The sequence below is a fragment of the Fimicolochytrium jonesii genome (genome assembly GCF_025526975.1).
Source record: "Fimicolochytrium jonesii strain JEL569 chromosome Unknown EV422scaffold_15, whole genome shotgun sequence".
Classification (NCBI taxonomy): Eukaryota; Fungi; Chytridiomycota; class Chytridiomycetes; order Spizellomycetales; family Powellomycetaceae; genus Fimicolochytrium; species Fimicolochytrium jonesii.
This window is the reverse complement of record NW_026515682.1, coordinates 110,215-132,918: the sequence shown is the minus strand read 5'-3', so window position 1 is coordinate 132,918 and position 22,704 is coordinate 110,215. Positions and strand designations below refer to the sequence as shown.

At 51.0% G+C, this 22,704-nt stretch overlaps 8 protein-coding genes across 8 annotated transcripts; 4 read left to right on the top strand and 4 right to left on the bottom strand.

Annotated features, from left to right (window-relative positions):
* Window positions 1-293: 293 nt before the first annotated feature.
* EV422DRAFT_497342 (uncharacterized protein) lies at window positions 294-4,112 on the top strand (the record flags this gene model as incomplete). The annotated part of the gene is made up of 3 exons (XM_053067938.1): window positions 294-1,908; window positions 2,482-2,919; window positions 3,010-4,112. The coding sequence occupies 3 exons, from the start codon at window positions 294-296 to the stop codon at window positions 4,110-4,112; spliced, it is 3,156 nt and encodes a 1,051-aa protein (XP_052924669.1).
* A 244-nt stretch (window positions 4,113-4,356) lies between these two features.
* On the bottom strand, window positions 4,357-6,659 carry EV422DRAFT_88475 (cyclin-like protein). The gene is made up of 11 exons (XM_053074479.1): window positions 6,462-6,659; window positions 6,299-6,394; window positions 5,896-6,056; window positions 5,721-5,824; window positions 5,603-5,648; window positions 5,492-5,538; window positions 5,328-5,430; window positions 5,050-5,259; window positions 4,954-4,990; window positions 4,808-4,875; window positions 4,357-4,748 (listed from the first exon to the last, which is right to left on the bottom strand). Exons 1-11 carry the CDS (start codon window positions 6,553-6,555, stop codon window positions 4,602-4,604), a joined length of 1,113 nt encoding a protein of 370 aa, XP_052924668.1. The 5' UTR covers window positions 6,556-6,659; the 3' UTR covers window positions 4,357-4,601.
* A 163-nt stretch (window positions 6,660-6,822) lies between these two features.
* EV422DRAFT_532522 (calponin domain-containing protein) lies at window positions 6,823-10,176 on the top strand. The gene is made up of 17 exons (XM_053070540.1): window positions 6,823-6,992; window positions 7,077-7,114; window positions 7,204-7,308; window positions 7,371-7,683; window positions 7,745-7,765; window positions 7,832-7,889; window positions 7,954-8,055; window positions 8,122-8,430; window positions 8,523-8,600; window positions 8,671-8,747; window positions 8,817-8,922; window positions 9,003-9,111; window positions 9,183-9,189; window positions 9,249-9,396; window positions 9,461-9,550; window positions 9,619-9,771; window positions 9,842-10,176. Exons 1-17 carry the CDS (start codon window positions 6,892-6,894, stop codon window positions 9,971-9,973), a joined length of 1,947 nt encoding a protein of 648 aa, XP_052924667.1. The 5' UTR covers window positions 6,823-6,891; the 3' UTR covers window positions 9,974-10,176.
* Window positions 10,177-10,213: 37 nt separating this feature from the next.
* Window positions 10,214-10,858, top strand: EV422DRAFT_620711 (uncharacterized protein; the record flags this gene model as incomplete). Its single annotated transcript, XM_053074109.1, has 3 exons — window positions 10,214-10,468; window positions 10,547-10,643; window positions 10,731-10,858. Exons 1-3 carry the CDS (start codon window positions 10,274-10,276, stop codon window positions 10,856-10,858), a joined length of 420 nt encoding a protein of 139 aa, XP_052924666.1. The 5' UTR covers window positions 10,214-10,273.
* A 162-nt stretch (window positions 10,859-11,020) lies between these two features.
* On the bottom strand, window positions 11,021-13,119 carry EV422DRAFT_497427 (ABC1 family-domain-containing protein; the record flags this gene model as incomplete). The annotated part of the gene is made up of 3 exons (XM_053067944.1): window positions 11,021-11,361; window positions 11,435-11,774; window positions 11,854-13,119. The coding sequence occupies 3 exons, from the start codon at window positions 13,117-13,119 to the stop codon at window positions 11,021-11,023; spliced, it is 1,947 nt and encodes a 648-aa protein (XP_052924665.1).
* A 2,566-nt stretch (window positions 13,120-15,685) lies between these two features.
* On the bottom strand, window positions 15,686-18,373 carry EV422DRAFT_507040 (uncharacterized protein; the record flags this gene model as incomplete). Its single annotated transcript, XM_053068619.1, has 6 exons — window positions 15,686-16,267; window positions 16,446-16,574; window positions 16,600-16,676; window positions 16,703-16,907; window positions 17,102-17,358; window positions 17,419-18,373. The coding sequence occupies 6 exons, from the start codon at window positions 18,371-18,373 to the stop codon at window positions 15,686-15,688; spliced, it is 2,205 nt and encodes a 734-aa protein (XP_052924664.1).
* A 669-nt stretch (window positions 18,374-19,042) lies between these two features.
* Window positions 19,043-21,344, top strand: EV422DRAFT_88259 (thiamine diphosphate-binding protein). The gene is made up of 8 exons (XM_053074478.1): window positions 19,043-19,315; window positions 19,421-19,603; window positions 19,673-19,851; window positions 19,920-20,243; window positions 20,311-20,372; window positions 20,434-20,492; window positions 20,553-20,635; window positions 20,702-21,344. Exons 1-8 carry the CDS (start codon window positions 19,223-19,225, stop codon window positions 21,045-21,047), a joined length of 1,329 nt encoding a protein of 442 aa, XP_052924663.1. The 5' UTR covers window positions 19,043-19,222; the 3' UTR covers window positions 21,048-21,344.
* On the bottom strand, window positions 21,266-22,688 carry EV422DRAFT_588146 (S-adenosyl-L-methionine-dependent methyltransferase). Its single transcript, XM_053073490.1, has 2 exons — window positions 22,078-22,688; window positions 21,266-22,009 (listed from the first exon to the last, which is right to left on the bottom strand). Exons 1-2 carry the CDS (start codon window positions 22,604-22,606, stop codon window positions 21,297-21,299), a joined length of 1,242 nt encoding a protein of 413 aa, XP_052924662.1. The 5' UTR covers window positions 22,607-22,688; the 3' UTR covers window positions 21,266-21,296.
* Between the last annotated feature and the right edge of the window lie 16 nt (window positions 22,689-22,704).

Sequence of the window (22,704 nt, the reverse complement as noted above, 5' to 3'; positions counted from 1 at the left end):
GTACGAAAAGCGCACGTTGGCGCGTGGAAGAGTGGGGAGGTGACTTTGTCTCATGTCGCAAACGTGACGCGCCCGACAAGTCGATCTCCAGGACCCTCCCTCGAACAGTCGGACCCCTATGGATTCGTTGAACCCTCTGAATTCGTATTCTGCACAAATCGTATGCGCGACGGGTGATGTGGATTGGATACTCGTAACCCGCTTGGGCTGACTTCCGTTTGCACAGTCACGGTGGAGCGCAAGGGTCCCGCAGATCAAAGTTTCCGGAGAAAAAGCGAGACTTCTGAAGCCCAATGGGTGTTTCCAGTCTATGGAAGCTGCTGGGCAGCAGCGGGAAACCCCGTCGCCTCGAAACACTGTCCGGCAATACTTTAGCGGTAGACGCCAGCATTTGGATGCATCAGTTCTTAAAGGCTATGAGGGATTCTGAAGGAGAGCCTGTTAGAGGCGCGCATATCATAGGATTCTTTCGAAGGGTCTGCAAGTTACTTTTTTACGGGATCAAGCCGGTGTTTGTATTTGATGGAGACGCACCAACATTGAAGCGCATCGCTCTCGTTGAGCGTCGTAAGCGGAAGTCAACTGCAAAAGTGAACCTGAGCAAGGTGGCCGAAAAGCTGTTATCGAAGCGTCTGCAACTGGCTGCTCTGAAGAATGTCACTGGTACAGTGGCCGCTGCACCAGCGATTTCAAACACTCGAAAAGCGAAAGCGAACACATCATTACGAGGGGATGTTCTCACTGAACTCCCGGCTGATGTGGTCTATCTGAATCAGCTCGAGAACCCTACAGCGCCTCTCTCTTCGCTCGTGTCGGGAACGGCAAAGAAGCAGAAACGTCCGGCGATGAAAGATGCGGATGACTTCGAGTTGGAAGATACGGTAGCCGAAACCATTACGGCTGCAAGTATGGATCCTCGTCTAATTTCTGAAGAGGAAATGCGCGAATTTGTCGGCAAACACGGGAAGAACCTCAACCTGTCGTCAATGAGTCTCAACGATGCTTCCTTCAAGACGCTACCGGTGGAAACCCAGCACGACATCATAACGGAACTGAAGAATAAATCTCGTCAATCCAATCATCGTCGTTACACAACATTGTCAAAAGCGGTTGCAAATCCATTACAATTCTCCTCTTTGCAAATCCAGCACCTTGTGCAACGAAATGTTTACACGGAGACGCTTTTCGACTTTGCAAAAAATGCCGGCGTTACGAGCAGCAATCCGGGTTTGAAAAAGTTCAACAAAAAGTTCAGAAATAAACCAAAGCGCATCGCCAGTGAGCGGGCTCGCGAGTATGTGCTGTTACAGAACGATAATGAGAGTGGGTACACCATTCGTGCCAGCAGTGTCAACGAACGTTTGCGTAAGGAGGAGAAGACGAAGCAACCTGAGGTCATCGTCGTGGGAAGTGATGAGAGTAGCGATGACATACTGGGATTAGATAGCACCGACGAAGAAACGGAGAGTCGCGCGGCGGGCAAGCGCGATGCTATTTCGAAAGGGGTCAGCGAGGCTATGCCTCATCTAAACACTATTGCCCGGGACTTGGAGAGCGATCAAGAAAGCTTCGAAGAGATTGTAATACCGGAGTCCGTGGCAGGGATCGAGGTCGATGCAAATCGCTCTAGACCTGTAAATTCCCGAAAAGCATTCAAAAATGTTGTTGAAGATAGCAGCGACGAGGAGTTTGAGGAAATCTTGTCGATTGAGCCGGCAAGCAAGGACGATGAGCACCCGATAAGGATTGCTGAGGATCCGATTGTCGTTTCGGACGTTGACCTTGACCTACAACATGCCCTTCTGGAAACCTACTCGGTTCTACGCGAGAATGTATCTTCGAATGAACCGCTCGCGAACGCTCACGCTGGAAAAGGGAAGTCGACGGAAGATAGCTCGTCCCCCGTCGGTTTAGCCGAACATACAAATCTTTCATGGGTGCCGATCTCTGGAGGAAACTACGCCGCGGACGACATCTCTATGAGTTCCCTACTTGACATGATTTACAACAACTCTGCTCCTGCTGGTGGGTGGGCCGGAGGGACTCTGCAAGCCAACGCCTCGGGCTCGAGCTCCGGCCTCGATAGGCGCATTGGATCGAGCAAGCTGTCACCAATTCAGGCAGATAGACAGCGACCAGAGATGACTTCTGGAGTTATCGAAGTCACGAAACATGCAAATGATGCCCGACTACCGACGTCGCAAGCCCCCACTGCGCCAGAGATCCGCAAGCCGTCATGTTTGAATGGAGGTGATCGCGAACGTGAACGGACCGGAAGAACACTTGAAGTTGCGGACCTCGGGGAGGAAAATAAGGCGTTACACGCACCTGCTATGCTGAAATCGGCTGCCGCACCGCATATAGCTCCTCCATTCGCTCGAAACGACCATCGCAAAACCAAGAAACATGCCGCTTTCGTTGTGGAGGATTCCTCCGAGGACGATGATCCTCCCATTCGTGCGGACAGGAACACCATTAGAGGAACCGATACTGATTCCGCATTAGATGTTACCCACATCGTGACTGAGAACCAGACTGACAACATTGCTGCTCCACCTGTCACAGTTGACGCAAGGCCATCCGAAATCGCAATGCAGTCGAGAAATGCTGACGTTAAAAACGCTTCCCTGGTCTCCCCATACGCGAAAGTGACATCGGTTGCATCGCTTTCCGTCACGAGCACCTCGCCAGACCCAACGATGCGGTTGTTGCGTGAAGAAACTGCGCCAGGAGAGGACCGGAAGACCGACAAAACGATGGAGACGACCCTGGAAGAGGATCAAGAGGAAGTATGGGTCGAAGATAAAGGGGCAGATCCAGAGATGGAGACCACTCTGGAAGAAGATCAGGTGGAAATATGGATGGAAGATACAGGCCAAGGGTCCGAGTTCCCTCGAGGAGCGAGCACCACTTCACGCGGTGTCGTCGAGGAGCCTCCCGAGCTAGGTTCGGTTTCGTCGACGTTACTTCCAGACGATGACCAGGAACAGATGTTCGTTGACGTTGAAGAAGAAAACATAGATGTTCCTATGGAATTGGAGGAAGAGGGTGAAGAGTACGCTCGTTTCCTTTCCTCACTCTCTAATCAAGAACCGGAAGCAGTGGCGAAACGCTTGGAGGACGACATGATGGCTCTGAATCGGCGGAAGCGTAAAGAACAGGCAGGCGCTGCCGACATCAACACTCAAATGATAACGGAGATTCAAACGCTTTTACGCCTATTCGGATTACCGTACATTAGAGCACCAATGGAGGCCGAGTCGCAATGCGCGTTCCTGGTGCAGGAGAAGCTGGTGGACGGCATTGTCACCGACGATTCCGACGTGTTCCTGTTCGGTGGGACAAACATATACAAAAATATGTTCAATCAGCAGAAATATGTCGAAGAATACACCATGGAGTCCGTGACTGCCGGCATGGCGCTCACGCGCGACAAGTTGATTCAGTTGGCGTACCTTCTTGGCAGTGATTACACTCCAGGCATCGAAGGTGTCGGGCCAACCTTGGCAATGGAAGCGTTGAACCTATTCCCGGGGGAAGGATTGGAGCCCTTGGAGGAATTGAAAGGTTTTTGGGAACGCGCGCGAGTGATGGCATTGGAGGATGTTGCTCAGGCCGACCCGGTCAAGCGCAAATTGGGCAAGATCCTGAGGCAACATCCGGTCCCATTGGCGTTCCCCGACTCCAGGGTTCGCGACGCTTACCTTCATCCTCAAGTCGACAAGGATACCACGGCCTTTCAGTGGGGCGAGCCGGATCACCACGGAATCTCGGAATTCATGGAGGAAAGACTTGGATGGACGCCGAGCCAAGTAGACCAGCAGATGATCCCGTTATTGAAGGAGATGGCTCGGCAAAAGGCGGAACTGCAGAAGCAAACCCGCCTGGACAATTTCTTTACTGCGGTTCCGAAAGCACATTCTAGTGAGCGCATCCGGACAGTCGTAGACTCATGGAAAGGGGTGCCCCAGTCTACCGTTGAGAAACCGAAGCGTCCGCGGGGCGGCAAAGCTCCTGGGGGTGGAAAGAGGCGGAGAAACGTCGACGGTGATGGAAGTGGAGAAGCTGCTAGCGCCCCTCCTCCAAAATCGCGCCGAAAGAGGCAAACCTGAAGCACCACCTACGCAAGGGCTGTCGCGTACCCGGGTGCCTGGAAGCCGGACCAGTTGACTCATAATAACGTAGACGCCACATTTGGAACTCTTGCATCGAAAGAAAGGCTGTCGCCAGAAACCCAGCTTGCAGAATCGCCACCTTGCTTGGAACTCTGCACCCCCGCCTTCCGCGGATTTCAGCCAATCCTCTCCAAAAGCCCTTACACAGCGTAATTCCTAATGCGATACGGTAGGAGTCGGACTTCTCCCCTTCAAGACACATAATCAACCAAAGCATGCAATCGGCCAGAATATCGGGGCAAAACTTAAGTTCCAAAAACCTTTATACAACGAAGTTTCGCCATCCGAAAGGATCATCAAGTCGAAGTCAGCGCATGGCGGTGCACGAAGAAGGCGTTCTCGCCCGTATACTCATCGACAGTTTTATGTGCTGCACGTTAGAAACAAGTCATGAGATTGGACTTTCGTCGTGTTCTTCCGTTGAGATTACGTACCTGAGGCGTCGATGATTCTCTCCAAATGCGGCATAACCTCCCAAAGAGGAACGTAGAGTGTGAATTCCAGTGCCGTGTAGATCACAAACTCGTTAGCTAGGATGTCCTTCCTTGGCACCTCGAGAACTTTCTCGGCGCTCTGATAGATAAGGCGTGTCAGTAAGCGTGAAGCCATCGAGCAGATAGATGCGGTCCCACCTCTAAAAGTTTAGTATAGTCGACCTCTTTTGGGTCGTTAACTTTCGAAGCGAGGATTAGACATACAGCTATGTTTATGCAACCAGACGTTTGTTAAGATACAATGGCGCCGAAATTGCCAATTCAGAAAAGGACGAGAAAATTACCGGCAACCAGTCGTCGCGTTTCTTTATTGACCATATTCTGTATCCTTGGCATGAGTTCGCCGACCATTGAGTGATTGCGCTTAGGGGTCGGCATACCTTCAAGACCAGCTTTTCGAAATACACAAATGCGCAGGCCACGCTCGATAGCTCCAAGTCCTGCAGCTCGCCGATTTTGATAAGTCGTTCCTTCACCCTCCGGATCTGGGTCAGAGTCAATGTCGGGTCTACACTAGGATGAGTATCACGAAAATGCTCGTTGAGCTCCTTCTTGATGTCTGAAGGCTTGCTGTAATGGATGATGGACCCCTGGAAAGCGGTTGACATTTACAACAAAGCCCGGATAAGTGAAGATAGTTACATGACCTGTTGCTCACCACAAAGCACGGCAGTGTGATCACGGTTCGATGTCTTCCTGTCCTTAGCTCCGGGTCATCCAAAAAGAAAGGATTGTATGACGAGTTCTCGGGAATTTTCGGCCTGAATCCACGTATCAGTATGTGGATCGAAAAGACTACCTGAGGGAACGTGTATGGCTTACTCAAGAGTCAGAGCGGGCTCTAGCAGATTGCCATATGATTGTGCAAACTGGAAACACAATAGGGATCAGAATACATCTTAAAATACATCACTCCAGAAAAACGTTGGTTACCTTCCGACGCTTCATGTCCAGATCTATATTGAACTTGAGCTTATCGCTGCAATGGTGCGAAACTCATTAGGCTTCTCCTCGATACCGGTTGCTCCACGCTCCGCCCGTGGCAACATACAAGTAGGCATTTCCGAAGTATCTGGACGTCCGGCTTTTGCGCCGCTTCAACCGGTTCTTCTCCTCACGATACGATATGACGGAGAACACAGAGAAAGGAGTTCCCTGTGAAAGAAAGGGTCAGATCGATAGTTTCCTGTGGGGCACTGGGCTAGGCAAGGACACTTGATGCTCACATTTGATGTGGCCATCATCAGGCGATTATCGATCAGTGGATTTTGATGACCAGCATCCCGTGTCTCCCCCACCGACGATCGTCTGGAATGAGCTCGCCGCTGCTTATTCAGGTCATTGCCCGAGTACACTTGATACGACGGACGACCGTACGCCTGCCGCCCTAAACTCAAAATTCCTGGTGAGTAGGGTGTCTCACTTTCCATCCGGCTGTTGCTCTGTGCGGGTTGCTACCATCTTGAAGCGCACCAGGTCCTTGTCCATAATCCGAAAGAAGCGTTCCAAACGACTGCCCGCCCCTATTCGCAATATTCAGGACGGTACTTGGTATTTCGGCAGTGTCCTTCGACTTCAACTCCAAAGGAATATTCGAGAGAAACGCAATAGCCGCTGTTTCCTTCTCACCATACGTCCTACGCGGTTCTTCCGCAGGCCGTTTCGACGACGACGGCGTTAACAGATCGGCATTAGAGCTAACTTCCAACAGAACACGCGAAGGTTCTGTGACGAGATCATCGTTAGAAATCACGGACGGGACAAATGAGGGGTTCGGCTGCTGTTCTTTCACGTTGGTGAGGGTGATTCGAGAAAGGAAAGTCAGAGCGGCTTCTCGCTGGGCCGCCAGCTCCTCTTCGACGGAGGTAGGGTCTTCCATGCAACATGCAACGGCAGGCAAACAGGCGCTTCCATTGGCGGCCAATTGGTTGCCCTGCGTTGCTGTGCAGTACATAGTAGGTACAGTACAGCAGTAGCAGTACTCTTTGTGGTGACAACGGGGTGCGCGGGGTTTTGAAAGTCGGAGGTGCGAGAGGTGCGTGTGCCAGACAGGAGAAGCCGAGGGGGCGAGGGGTGCGCGCCTGAAGTGACGTGGGCGGGCTTGGCCAAGCTGCTCCGGCCTCCTGCTGAGTTTCGATTCCTCTCCTTCCTTCCACATCTTCGACATCTGCCAGCATCATTCCAAAAATACTCGTGACTTTGATAGACGTAGAACAACCGTAATGTCGTTCTTTAGCTCCTCCACTGGCTCCATGAGCGGTCTGTCTCCCACAGAATTTTCGCCCAGCAGAGCGTCACAGCAAGCTGTCGTGGACAATGCCAGGTATGGGCACATCATCTAGCCTTCGTCCACCGGATGGTCTGCATTTCCCACGAATATTGAAACATAAACATATTCGGTTCATAGGATCTTCGACAAAAGCTGGGAAACAATACAAAAGAAGAGTGAGTTGCTTCCTCCTTTGTCATGCGCGTAACACCAACAAACAACTAACTATGTGTGCTCCCCGCCTCGCCTTCCATTTTTCGAACAGCCTTCACGAACTGGATCAACAATCAGCTCAAGCAGAAGGAGATTCCCCCAATTGGGACGATAGACACGGATCTTAGCTCTGGCGAAAAGCTGATTCAACTGCTTGGTATGTACAGCAAGGAGCCGTAGTCTGTTGCAGCTGCTGAAAAGCCTCGAACCATGTCACAGAAATCATCGGCGACGAGTCCCTGGGTCGCTACAATAAAAACCCGAAGCTTCGCATTCAGAAGGTGGAAAACATGAACAAAGCTTTGGAGTTCATTCGCAGACGCGGAGTGAACCTCACCAACATCGGCGCCGAGGATATTGTGGATTCCAACGTCAAACTGAACTTAGGGCTGATATGGATGATCATTTTGCGGTTCACCATTGCCGAAATCAGCGAAGAGGGTCTTTCAGCGAAGGAGGGGCTTTTGCTGTGGTGTCAGCGCCGTACAGCACCGTATTCCGCAGATTTCCACATCAAGGACTTCACGTTCAGGTATGTGCCTTGTTACTGTTTGAGTTCAATTCAGGATCAATCACTGATAGATTTCACGTAGCTGGCAGGATGGGCTTGCTTTGTAAGCAAAACCGGCGTTGTTGATCGGAGGAAGGACGTATTGGATTCTGATTGCGATCATTTTTAGGTGTGCCTTGATCCACCGCCACCGTCCTGACCTGCTGGATTATCACTCTCTGGATAAGGTGGGACACCGAGTCGCCATGTGAAGTCGCAGCTTGGATGTGCTAATTATGCATCCATTCGCAGAGCAAAAAGCATGAGAATACGCAGTTAGCGTTCGACGTTGCCGAGAGCCAACTCGGAATAGCCAAGCTATTCGGGGTGGAGGATATCATTGATGTTGCGAAGGTTGGGGTCTGCTCAACAGCCCGCGCGCCTCCATATTGGATACTGAGACTTCCCTTCCAAATTCAGCCAGATGAGCGATCAGTGATGACCTACGTTGCTCAATACTTCCACGCATTCTCGGCCCAAGATAAATTGGGCGTAGCGGGGCGTCGTGTGGGGCGCCTGGGACAACAGTTGCAGCAAGCTTGGGAGATGCAGAATGACTATGAGCAGAGGGTTCACGCTCTCATGGAAGGCATGAGAAGCATACAGGACACATGGAGCCGCTCCAGTTTCGCCGGGTATGGCGATGCAAGGAAGCAGCTGCAAGATTTTGAGCAGTACAAGAACACCAGCAAACGTGGTTGGGTGACGGAAAGGCGTGAATTGGACAGTGTGAGTGAAGGCCGTCTGCAATTCTCATTGACACATCAACAGGATATGTATCGGTTTTTTGCTCGATTTCTAAAACGCTTAGCATTGTATAGCTTCTGGGAAACATTCAAACAAAGCTGAAGACGTACAATCTCCGACCATACCACCCTCCGCAAGGCCTCACACTGCAGGTAGGTGGAATATAGGTATCTCATTGAGTTCCTCAGGGCAATGGAACTAATTTAGAACCTTCTTCTCCAGGACTTGGCTTCCGCATGGGAGGCGTTGGTTGCAGTCGAGGGCCAGAGGAAAATCTCCATAAGTCATTACATCCGAGAGTGAGTTTCGGAGGAAGTTTTGTTCGAAAATCCGCTCCATACTAATTCCTGTATCTATTCTCATCACAGCATGAAGGAGTCGTTGAAGAAAAAGTTCGCCGATGCTGCGAATGACTTCCAAAGGAAGCTGAACGATATCTCCAGCGCTTTGGCAGATCTCGAAGGAGACTTGCAGGTTCGGGGAAAAAGGCAAATCACAAATTCGATATGACGAATCATTACTAAGTAGCTGCATGCCGACGTCTGCATCTTTAGAACCAACTCGACATTGTTCAAGATCTTGTTCTACGTCTGGAGCCTCTCAACGGTGATCTGCAGAACATTGCCAAGCTCAACAACGATTGTCTTGAGGCCAACATCGAAGGTAGGGTGGCTTCCACTTTACAACATTACTTTCTCGAATACTCATCAGTGTGGGGTCTATTAAATCTGCAGACAACGAGTAAGGTTTCCGCAGCCTCTAGATTCCGAGAGGAGCAATTCTGACTGTGATATGTTTAGGTACACGATCTACTCAGTAGACGACTTGTCTTTCGACTTCGGTCTTTTGACCCAGACGGTGGTCAAGAAGTCATCTTTCATCGAAAACCAAATGGTTGCACGCACGCACACCAACATCACCGCCGAACAGCTCGATGAGTTCACAGAGGTAGGGGAGGGCGTTGTGCATGTCAGTTGCGGGCAAATGTAGTTGATCACCGTTATCTCTTCAGTCATTCCGTCTCTGTGACAAGGACGGTTCGAATTCGTTGAACAGGGAGGAGTTCAAGTCTGCTCTTCACGCTGAGGGTACTGACTTTGATGTAAGCATCGTAAGAGACGAGGGTAGGCGATGCTCCGATACCGCTCCTAAACACGTTTCCATCTTCAGGACGCCTCTTTAGAACGTCTGTACACCAACGCTTTGAAGGGCGCTGAGGAAGTATCGTTCGATGGATTCATCGAGTTCATGAAGGGACAACGGGAAGACCGCGTTACACCCGAGCAGCTCAAGATCTCATTCCAGACTCTTGCTGGGGACAAGGTAGGAAGCATTCACCTTCGTTCTCCGAGTCTTCTCGTGACTTTCAGCTCAAAATTCATGTTGTTATCAGTCGTACGTCACAGAAACCGACCTGTTCCGCGGTGGGTTGGCCCCAGCTCTCGTCGAGCATCTCAAGCAAGTCATGCCTGTAAAGGAAGATGGCTACGACTTCACCAGCTTCATCAACGGGGCTTTCGTCTGAGTATAGAGCTTTTGAACACGGATATCCGCTCCTTTGCATACTTCTTTTCCAATTGAATCCCAGTCACCAGAAGAGTGAACATCTCATGATTTCCCCTGTACCTGTAACATCCATACGCACAGTTTTCTTTCAAACACTGTGATTTTTTCGGAAATGTTTGAGTTGAGAACTGAGCGTCGGAGTTGCCCGAATTGACAGTTTTGACAGTATGTGTGGCCTTCTTCGAATCCCCATATCGAAAAGCAAGCCATTCGAAGGCTGGGGATATACAGTATCAAGCCGGCGTACACTCCACCTCCCATGAAGACGCAAAAGTCCATGCCACCACCACCGACATCCTCTCCATACCATGCCTCACGCCGCCGTGGCTTGTATCCGGGCATTCTGGAAACGCCATTGGACAATCTTGACCCGATTTTGTACGTCCGTGAACAGCGACATGCGCTAAAGGTTGAGGAAAAGAAGCTGCTGTTGAGGCGGTGGAAACATGCTTGGGTTAGTTGGAAGTTGATTTGACCCTCAGATCGTTGAGTGACAATGATATTGACTCGATCACTTTGGCCACCGCTTTAGGAAGATGTAAGGCCCGCCCAACCGTATTGGTACGAGTTAAAGACAAAACAGTTCAACACCGAGCTGAAAAAGGCGTTCTGGCTGGATGAGCTTCCTGGTACGGTAACCCGTTGTTCCCCTCGCTGTCCTGCTACAATCATGTTGGTGAACATTCACGCCCCACTTCTGTTTTTGTTCCGCAAAGGGCGAGCCGATATGGAATGGGATGTGCGAAGGGAACTCAAGGACCTGCATAATCGGGTCATCATGGAAGAATTGAGTAAAGAGCTGAAGAGGGTCCAGAGCAATATGGGAAAAGTGAAAGCGAAGTGATTTGCGGTGAATATGTATTTGAGCGGTATTTGAAATATGATGGGTACGGGTGAAACGCCGTTGAGAACAGTCGACCACGTCTATGTATCGTAATTCGGGTAACGCAACAAGGTGTTATAACCACGCACGTCCAAAAGCTAAGGATAAGACTCTCTGCCATCGTCACAACAGGTATTCAGCCAAAGGATCCAACAGATTCATATCCGCGTCCAGCTTCCTCGCCACACCCTCCGCCAACGTAGCGCACAGAAACAGGTTCACAAACTCTCCATCCAGCGCTATCCGATGATGCCGTAACATATTGGCAACACGCGTGACGACCTCCGCGCTCTGCACGCGTGAAAGGGGTAATGTGCCCCCGGTATCGAGTTTGAGATCGTCTAGGAGCTGTTTCAGGGTTTCGCGGGCGAGGGCTGGGTCGTGGATGTTCTGGGGATCTTTGCAGCGGGTGAGGAAGAGATCGGCGATTTTGGTGCCGTCGAAGTCTAGGCCGGCCGTGAATGCTATGAAAAACCACGCGATTAACTTAAATGAAGGTAGTATCCACAAAACGAATGGAATCTGTGTGATACCCACCATCTTTAACATTGCCCATGTTCTCCTCCGACAAAGATCCAACAATGCCCGCATCCAGGATCACGATCTTTGGCACCCATCCTTCCGCCTTCATCCGATTCAGGATGTGGATTGTCGCACTCCGCGGAGCTCGTCGTAGGTTGTCCAACGCTTCCACATCGATTTCTTTGGCGTGAAATATAGACTGGGCTTTGCTGCTCTTTGATTGGTCCCAAGTCCTTGTGATGAAGGCTCCAGCTTTCTGCGCGTAGCTGGGAGCCTCAGGGGTATGGATGAAGCTGATTAAGGCATTGCCGGGATGCAGGTCGCAATGGAAAAAATTGTCGCGCAGGATCATTTGCTGTCATCAGAGGATAATTTGCACGTTAGTCAAATGACAGAGAAGCTACTAATCCGTAAATATTAGATGACGAGCTCACCATGAAGGTATGTACGCCGATCTGAGCCAATGCATCATCATATGGAGTCGGTGCGTTCGATAAGACTTCCCGAAGTAACAACCCATTATGATATGTTTCCACCAACACATCCTGGTTCCATTTGATCGGAGCCGGGAACTGTACCACCGAGACTTTCTCGAAGTTTTTAGCAAACACTCGCAAGTTGTTCGCCTCAATCTCCATATCCAGTTGATTCTGCATCATCCGGCTAAACAGCGCAATCTCTTCGTTGAAGTTGAGGTACTTTGCCCCAGGAATCAGGTTCAAGAAGAACCCGGTCATTTTGACGAGAATTAAGTCGGTGTTCATCCTTCGTCTTATGTTCGGATGGAGGATCTTTATCGCAACCTCATTCATCGGGCCCTCGGCGTCGTAGAGTCTCAGCACAGCGCGATGGACTTGGGCAACAGCTCCCGTCCCAACGGGCTCGTCATCGAACTCGACAAAGATGTCATCTATCTTCTTCCCAAACAGAGCTTCGACCGCCTTGCGCGAGTGCGCAACGGAATGTGGCTTGACATTCGTCTGCAACTTGGCAAGAACTTCGCAGATGCGCGGTGGTATCACGTCCACTCTAGAACTCAACCACTGGCCGAGTTTGATGAACAAGCCGCCTGCGCGCTCCAGACTCCAGACCAGGTATCGAATCCACCACGTACGGAGGGGATCCTTGTCGTTCTCCATGCGACCTCGATTGAAGTACCACCAAACGGGGAAGGAGAGGAGCACGGGCACGAAGAGGGCTCCCAGGTATGTCACTCGGTAAACCAGATGGAGTAATTGGAGAGGGGACAATAGTGAGAGCCAACTCGGCGGAGCGGGAGTGATCAACTGTGATGCCGACGATGCAGCGAGCAACTTTCCTTCCCCTTCGGTACCGATGAGAGGACCCAACGTCTTTTCGCCGTCCGTTGAGAACTTGGGCTCGGCGTACAGAACCGGGAGAAACGCCAAACACCCGATAGCCCCCAGGCTCCAAGCATATGTACGGGGCTTTCGCCCCGATCTTCCAATAGATGGGTCAGACTGTGTGTTGCGGTAAGGAAAAGCCGAGAAAAGTCGAGTAAGACCAAACAGGGTGGGTGACTGTTGTGGTGGACTGGCGGCGAGGCGACTGGTGGTGATGGCCGATTTCTGAACCACGGGAGCTCTGGGGAAACCACTTAAAGGCGCTTTTCCTGCTGCCGCTGTTGATAGCGAGCTGAACTTCTTCACCCAGCTCCACTTTGTCCAAAGTTGAGACATCCAGTCAGTGGGAGCATGCAGCCCGCCAGCAGCCGCTCGACAGACGGGTTGCCGAATGAGCGTCAACATGACGCGGGAAGTTTAGACCGAATTGGAGGAGACCGTGCCACTGCTATGCTAAGCGACTAGAAGCAGATGGTGCTATATGTGTGGGTGGGTACCTCCATGTGTTAGCTAGCTCTCTTGGGAAGGACAAGAAGCCCTCTCTGGCCGCACGCCCCGCAGCGGAGTGTGCTGGTTGCAACGTTTTGGGGAATGACATGCAGATGACATGCGCGTCCGAATGCGGCCGTTCATCCGTGGCGCGTCCTGCATTCCCGCGAGCGTCCAACCGCAACCTCACCCTCAACATCGCATTGCGAGGACAAACCACTGTAACATATGTATATACTGTATGTACAGTACAGCCATTCGGACGCTCGTGGGCTTCCTCCATATTTTGGCCTTCAGCTTTGTTGAAGCTGGGCTCGTTTTGACCAAGCCCTATGGCCATTGGGTTGGACGACACTGTTGCACTCGGACCTGTTCTCTGCGAAAGAAGCCTGGCCTCAGAGTGAATATGTGCGTGGACTGGCATGTACCTACTATGTACAGTACAAAGGAATACAGTAACGGTGTACTGTACAGATGAAAGACCAAGAGTGTGTGAGTGAGGCCTCTTGCGAATGAACCGTCTCCAGAGCATCGATTCATTCCACGTCGTCATCATCATCGACCCACACCAGCTTTTCCAGAGTCGCCTTGGCACGGCGAATGAGCTCGGCACATGCGCCCGAGATCTCGTAAGCCTCGCAATCGGTAAAAAAGTCTGAGAGGGCCGACCATTTGACATGACGACCACAATGTCGGGGATATGACCATGGTGTATCAATCACAGGAATGCCAAAAGGTTAGGGGCGAAGGCTCTGCCCTTCGCGAGAGGGGATGAGTCCGTCATCCCTTTACCTGCGTCTGCCTTCCAACTCCAAGCTGTTTCGGGGACTATAAAAGGCAACGCAACCCCATTCCGAGACAACATAACAGTATGGAACCCATCGAAGAAGTTTTCAATCTTGGAGACGGCCTTTACCATCACCCTGGCAAGCTCATCGTTTACGCTGGGGATGACGATAAAGTCAGCGATGCGATCCAGATCACAGAATCTCAGGGGAAGCTCTGCATCAAGACAATGTCCCCCGATGAAGTCGAAACCGCTGGTAACCGTCCTCGCGAACTCGACTTGACTCTTGACCTTCCCGAAGAGAATGGGGAGCACGCCCGATTGCACGTAGTTCAGCACAAGGGGCAAACATTTCTCTACTTGAACAAGAACCCCACCAACATCAGCCAGGAAGGTTCTTACCGAGAAAGCGAACTACTTAATAAGTGGGATAGCGAAAGCAGTGATGGCGAACCTTCGGAGGCCTGCAATGACACGGGGATAGCATACATGAGCGATGGTGTACATATGGCCTGTACGTTTTGTAACGCTGACAACATTCATAAAACCCCGAGCTACGATGAAGAGGATCCTAGTAGAGACGAAGGACTCCGCTGAGTATGGTCAGCTAAGACGTCGGATGAAAGAGATTGAACGTCAGGTGAAGTTATGCCAAAAAAAATAAGATCGTGGGAGTTTGTATAATAACTATGGAGACCTTTCAAATATATTCATGCCTTTCATACTTTAATATACTGGCCATATATAATCACCATGGGTATGACCACGCTGCGTCAATCACATGACCACAGGGTGGGGACTCCGGTCAAAACATGTTACCCAAATAACTATAAAGTTGACCCGTATAGTTTCCTTTCTTGATATCGCAGGCCTTCTGGGAGCCTGCTGCGTTTTCTGTCGTTCAACATTTCCGTGAAATTAGCCATTGCTGCCTTCAGTGACTCTATGTTGTTCACAATTGCTAGGAAGCTGCGCAAAACTGATCATCTGCAAGTGAGATGTTTTCACGATATGAGGTAAGTCGCTTGGCACTGTCAAAGTGGAGGAAGGAAGGCTTAGATCATTCAATCGGCAATTTTGGCAACAGGTAAAAGTACGTTTCAGTTGATTCACGAGTCCGCATCTTCCCACATCCCTGTGCCGAGGAGGACACTTCCAAGCTTGAAGTCCATCGCGATCATTTTGCGGGCCTCTGTGCCTCAATATTTCAGGGGGAGACTCCGCATGGGGTTTCTCATATGTTGAAAAACCTAGTATTGCCGGATGTCGCATGGTTAGGAGTGCGAGTCGGAGGTCAGGGTTAAGCTTCCAATACTGTAATAATGATGCGTAAGTCCATAGCAAGTTTTTTTTTCACACATGTATGTTAGACAAAATGTCTTCCACACCTACTGAAGAAACCTATACCACAGTTGAAACCGTCCCACATGATGATGTCAAGCAAGAGCCGGTGGTCACACCTAAAGAGGAAATAACCGAAGCGCCGCTCGCCATTGCTGATGCCGACGAGGTTATTGATGAGCCTGCCGATGAAGAAGAGCAGCCATCGGGCCAAGCCGCCAACCATCCGGCCGCGGATGCTCGCTACCATGCTCCCTATGACGGCACCAATGCGCCGCGGCCTGCTTAAGCAACGGAGCCGGGTGGTGCACAGGGCATTACAATCTTGTAGCCCTTGTTCATCAAGTATGTTCCAATGAGAGGTGCCGTATCATCAGAAATGTGGATCAAAAATGGAACGTTGGATATCTGCATAGCCTGCATCAAGTCTTCCTGACTGTTGTTGAAAGAAGACAACAAGTCAGCAACCTTAAGGTTCATGCAACCTGGGTAGATGGCGGTTTTCGGGCCTTCGAATCCCTCCGTCAGGTGGAACTTGCCCAGGTTTTGGAGGAGCAGTATGAAAGCCACGGCCAGCGTTATAGTGAAGGTGGGGTCACTGTTTGAGGTCCACAAAATAAGAAACATGACACCAATACGGAATCCGGCATGCTCGAATACCCAGTGCCACTCTTTGGGAATCTGTGGGGCGATAAGACTAGCGTACGCTACAAACATCATTTGCAGGACGCCGGATAAGGCTTTGTTCTTGAAGAACGGCTCCAGGGCCTCGCTTGCTTTCGCATTGGCATCGAGTGCGCGGTCAATCAAGCGAGAACCGGACCTAGAGAGGCCGGTGGGAACGCTGGAAGCGCTGGGATAGATGTTCTGCGTTGACATGGCTTAATGCGATTTTTTCTTGTGAAGTTGGCAAGAAAAAAAATATGTCACTTGATATGTGCGGTCCCGCGCGGCGAGCATATCATCCTCGTAGGAGCTGCTACAACCACGATGAATTGGTTGCCATGCGTCGAGCGTGGAATGTCTTTCGGCAAAAGAGGCAGACCGCCGTCCCATTGGAAAGACAGGCCCCGAGGAAATATGGGCGGAGCTCTTTGAAAGACTGTTCGGGATCTGTGGGACGGACGAATCGTGCTGGATAGAAGACGAGTCGCTCATGGCACAGATACAGAAGCTGGAACCAGCCGTGTCACACTCACTGGCCAACGAGGCATTCCGTCCAAAGGGTCCAACGGAATCACCTCAATGGTTGTCCTCTGAGGACATTGGTGCTTGTCTGAGGCAATACGAAGTCATGCATACGGATTTCAAATTCTTGGGCAGTCTGCCATCGGACCACTTTGCGCTGCATCACTTTCCAGAACATGTCCTGAGTGACTACCCAAAGGTTGCCATGGTGTTCAATACGGATCCCAGCACCGGCAGTGGAAAGCACTGGACAGCCGTCTTCATAGAGAATGGCAGGCTTGAATTTTTCGATCCTTTGGGAGACGCACTTAACGATTTTCTTGCATGATGTAGAAGACAAGTTGATTGATAACATCCTCCCCCAACATCTTGGTGTCCTGTGGAACATTTAAGAAAGTACACAGTTGCTTCGAAAGGTAAACCATTTTAACTTGGCGAAAGATGCTCAATGAGTTCTGCTTTTATATACCCCGTCAGATATCCGTTCATATGAAGACGTGACACCTAAATAACCCCAGCCTGCTTATAATTCGCCTGAACGTCTTGAGCAGCTCTTTCGGTCTGTTTTGCCTGAACTACAGCATTGTCAGCATCAGGCGGGTTAGGCACAGTGACACCCTGCACGACTGGTTGGGTTCCTCGGTAGGGGGGTGAGGGGGTTATACCCCCTGCCCCTGTCGTGGTAGTGTCTTGACGAGTGACTGATCCGTCTGGATTCGAGGTGACAGTCTGTGTGTGCCGTACGGGGGGCTGAGTATTTGTAGTTTGAACTTGAGAAAGCATTCTGATATTATACATACTTTTTATGTAATTTCAAATCGCTACAGAACGTCTCCACTGCTCAACGCAATCAGGGTCATGAGTGGGCCTTCTTCCTAACGCATTGGCAATCATGATGTTCATATCTGTCAGATAGTCGTCCTCCTCTTCATCCGGTAAGTTGAGATAACCGTGTTCGTCAAATGTAGGCCGCCAATCACCCCAACCGTGCCAAGGGCCCTCCGAGGAGTCTTCTAACGTTTCTCCATTAGCTGTTGCCCCCGCACCATCTGATTTCCTTTCATTCGCATCCTTATTCGCCTCCGCATCGCTTTCCCCGTCCTTGCTGCGTTTAGCGTTCTTCTTCTCTCGGTAATCCGTGTTTTTCTCATGTTTGTCCTCGCTTGGTCCTTCATCATCCTTGTCTCCATTATGCCCTAATGCGCTTGTAGATCCCTGATGCGTCAAAAGCCAATCAAGTGCCTTTGATGCTTCTCGCATGTATCGCCCTAGTTCTGCATCATCCATGTGAGATATTCTTCCGGCATCGTCTTTGATAGGAACAAACATATCCGGAGCGAAGTGACATTGGTAACGCAGAAGGTGGATGTATTGAACGGCTGGATTGTACTTGTTTTTCGGAGCTTCTACGATGCGGAATGCTTCAGGATGCACCATGGGTGATACAGGCCGTAACAGACGACGCATCTTCTCCTTGTCATCGTCAGGACGAAAATTGTTGTCATCCGCGATCGTGCGACCATTCCTCGTTGTGAGTGGAGCACATGTTAGAAGCCCACTAGCGCTCTTGTCAAGCAACAGAACAATTCGCGGCGGTGCTTTTTTGCCAGCGGGACCTAATCCGTTGAGATATGGATCGGGAAGAGACGTGGTGGATGATGCGGTGGACGTTGAGAGTATGCCGCTGAACGTGTCATCCAGTTGCTCTAGACTACAGCGAGTGATATAAAGTTGTCCGACTTGCAAGTCTGTTACTGATTGAACGTAAAGCTTTTTCGTTGTCATTGTCGCTGCGACGTAAGTAAGATATAGTTGAGTTCGGCAGAGGATCCGGCAAAGGAGTCGCTCTTCTTATAGTGCCCTTTTTTTTGTCAAACCATTGCTTCCGCGCCTTGCTACGTAAGCAGCAAGTCACAGTAGTACAAACACGAGTGATATAATCACGAGTCACGTTACTAACCAAAGTTTGGCGGTATATGCTTGAGGTTAAATCTCTTTATGATGCATCCAAACATGGACGATCTCATTCAGAAGATAACAGAGCTGGAAGACCTCTTTCTGCAACATGTTGACTCTACGGACGTTAAGCAGCGATGCAGAGAACTCATTCAGCATATTTTGATGTTAGCGAATCAGCTATCGTCTCGGGGTCTTCAAGTTAATCCTTTCGGTCAACCTATACCGCAGACCGTTCTTTCAATTAGCAACAACCCGGGACCCTGTGAGACATGTCACTCGCTTCGTCTAGAGCTTATGCGATTGCGATCAGAGAATAACGAGAAGATTAGCGTTATGCAAGAACAACTGTGTTTCCCCGCCTCTCCGGGGAGCGGAACCCTAAGCGAATGAAGCGAATGAAGCGAATGAAGAGGCCTCGTCGTTGGGTGAGTTCCCAAGTGCGAGTCAAATTGAAGTCACGCGTCGCGCGTGTGGAGCGTGTGGGGGGGTCAGCCAGCCAGCCGGTGTGACTTGCGAGCACTTTCTGTTCAAGTCCACACTTGCGACGTTGAAAAGTGGGGCTTTCGCAAGTGACAACCAACCCCTCCTCTATCCACAGTAATTTGGGTGAGGCTCCCGTTCCACTGCTACAGACCGACCGTGAGGCCGCTTCTACTCTGTCCTTCCCTACCGAAAATGTCGTCCGTCATGCGTCCGGCTTGGAGGAGTTTGTCCCGTGGCTGTACCCGGTTGGCAGTGTCTCAGCGCTTTGCCACTCAACTCAACCAGGTGTGTCCGTCTTTGCCCTCGGGATGTCTGAAGTTTCATGCTTGTCGACCAGCGTCCTCCTAACGCTGTCGCCTTTTCTTCGGATTTTCGTGTGGATTTTGGAAGCAGAGGGTAGCAGAGTTGGCAACATCTGCCACAACGCCTCCCAAAGGCAAAGTGCTCTTTCCAGGAGCGACGGGTTCGCACTACACCGAGAAGCTGAACTTCCAACGAAATGTGGATTCTATCCCGACCTACCGTGTGCTCGACCTGGACGGCAATGTGATTGACAAGTCTCAAGATCCCGAGGTATGATGGGAGAAGTGTTATAGGCGAAGCCAATTGCGTTTGCAATCATATTGACAACGGCACTATCAGCTTTCGAAAGAAGTGGCTTTGAAGATGTACACGTCCATGCTGACGCTGAACGCAATGGACTTGATTCTATACGAAGCTCAACGTCAGGGACGTATTTCGTTCTACATGACAAGTTATGGAGAGGAGGCGACACATATGGGAAGTGCCGCCGCCTTGAAGTTGGACGATGTGGTCTACGGGTATGTACTCGTGACGACCGAGAGGTTTACGTATCCCGCCAGTGAATCACTCACGCCCGTTCACGCAGACAATACCGTGAAGCAGGAGTACTGATGTATCGCGGGTTCACACTGGACGAGTTCATGAATCAATGCTACTCGAACGCTCTGGACTACGGCAAGGGACGGCAGATGCCCGTTCACTACGGTAGCAAGAAGCTCAACTTCCAGACAATCTCTTCCCCTCTGGGAACACAACTGCCACAAGCAGCTGGATCTGCATATGCGCTCAAGCGCAGTGGAAAGGATGCCTGTGTTATTTGCTACTTTGGAGAAGGTGCGGCCTCCGAGGGAGACTTCCACGCTGCGTTGAACATCGCGTCTACAACCGAGAGCCCTGCCCTGTTCTTCTGGTCAGTAAGCCATCTTGAACGGAGAGGTTCATGGTGAGTTGTCTAACCCGGGAGTCACTCTCTGCAGCCGCAACAACGGATACGCAATTTCGACGCCAGTAAGAGATCAATACCGTGGTGACGGAATAGGTATGCATGTTATTCTGTTGGCGGATCAAAGGATCTCGCTTACTCAACTTATGATATCCAGCGTCTCGAGGAACCGGATATGGAATGGACACGGTCCGTGTGGACGGTAACGACGCACTGGTGAGTCTTCCCTTATTTGATTCCAATCCAGGAAGGTCGTCTAACCTGGCTTCCGTAAAGGCGGTCTATAACGTGGTGAAGGAAGCAAGAAAGAGGGCAATCACCGAGTCACGACCAGTTCTGATCGAGGCCCTTACATACCGGTAAGTCGTTCCGGGAACGCCATCGTTTCCAACTTTCCACCCCTCTAAGCACTCGTACTCTTGCAGTGTTGGACACCACAGTACATCCGACGACTCGTCCGCCTACCGGCCCAAATCGGAAGTCTCAGAATGGATCAAGCAGGACAGCCCCATGTCGCGTTTCCGCAAATACCTTGAGAAGAAGGACTGGTGGAGCCAGAAGGAGGAGGACTCCTTCAAGAAGGATATCCGCGCCAAGATCCTGAAATCGTTCGCTGCCGCTGAGAAGGTCAAGAAGCCGCCGGTCAAGTACCTGTTCACTGACGTCTATGCTGGGGAGCAGCCTTGGAACTTGAAGGAGCAGGAACAGGAGTTGCATCGGTTGATGAAGGAGCACCCTCAGCACTACAGCACTGAAGGTTATGAGAAATGAGCCGTGGGATGCCATCGATGTGCTTTCGTATTTGCCGAAGCATAGGACTTATGCGGCGGGACTCACAACATGTAGATAGATTCATAGCGCAATTCCAGCTATAGAGCACTCGATGTTAGGACATGCCCATTTCACTTGATGTGGAGCACTCGGACAGCCACCAGTCCAAAAAGTCAATATTTTATTCGTCATATACACCACTACGTCGAGAAGGCCATCTCCATGCGAGCTCAGTCTACTTAAATACATCTACGTCAACAGCGCCTTCCGTATCCGTGCGATGAACAGTCCACTCGTCTGCGATGGCACCGGACTGAACCGGATGACATGCGAGAGATCCACCCTCAGATACAGGTGTGCCAGTGTGCTCGCAACCGGAAACCTCTCAACGCCAGGTACAGGTTCCAACACCGCATCGGGATGTTGGCCAAGGAACCACGCGACGATATCCTCGTTCTGCATCCTCGAAAAACTGCAAGTGCTGTAAACAAGCACACCGCCCGGTTTCAACAGCTTATATCCATTCGCAATCAACCCTCTCTGCAACGTCTGCAAGTTCGTCAATCGGTCGGGATCCATGAACTTTTCCTCAAATGTCTTCCATCCTAGCCGGTCGTATTTCAGGAGATGGACTATTGACCCGTCGTGCGTGCATTCGGCGTCTACGAGGACTTTGTCGTAGAGTAGGTCGGGAAGGGATAGTTGCGGGTCTTGTCGGAGCATTCGTGTTGCGTGGAATGGTTTTATCTTTTCGGTCGGGATGGGGGCTGCCAGCACGGTTGATGGCGGTCCTTCGCCCATATCCTCATCCGGCTTCTCCGCCCGGGCTGAGTCCCCCATGCTGGTATCTGCCGGCGCTGTGCTGGGTATTGAGCTACATGAAGATGATGGCGTTCCCGCCACGGCGGGATGGGTATGTTGGCCAACAGTCGACGGGGCATATACCGAAAAAGACGTTCCATCTAGTACGAGAAACGGAGGGTCTTAGTACACATATCCGAGAAAGCACATCACTGTCCGGATCCCGCACCTGCAGCAAAGAGTCGCGCCCGTTCCAGCTTGTATTTCTTCAGGAGATTTTTACACGTTGCCAACCGATCCTTCGAGATATCCACCCCAGTCACCGTCCCCAGTCCATCTCTCCCCTGCAGGTCAGCAATGTTGCACAGTTTCATCCCCGGAGCACAGCATACGTCCAGGACATTATCGTTAGGCTGCACGTCCAACGCGTGCACAGCAACCCCCGATGAGATATCTATCCCATATATCCTCCCCTCTTTGTACGCCCTACATGTAGCAATGCGAACATCCCCGTCCAAGCGATAGAAGCCTTCCAGCCACTCGACGGGCGTCACTGGGGTGCCTAGGTCGGCCTCGAGGTCGGGAATTGAAAAAGTGTCTGCGGAAGTGGGCTTGACACGAATGTAGCGAGGGAGCCGGCCGTCAAAGGAGTATTCGTCGACACTTAGACCATTGTCGCTGAGGAATGCTAGGAAGGGCTGTGGGAAAGTGAGCGATGTTGTGTGGGTTGCGGTTGTGGGCTCGGTGGAGGGAGTCATGTTCTGTCGGCGTCCCTTTGGCAAGGACCCAAAAAGGTGAAGTCCCCTCTTCGGCGTCTTCTTCACACGCGCGACCCCTGACGAGATCTGTGACGCCC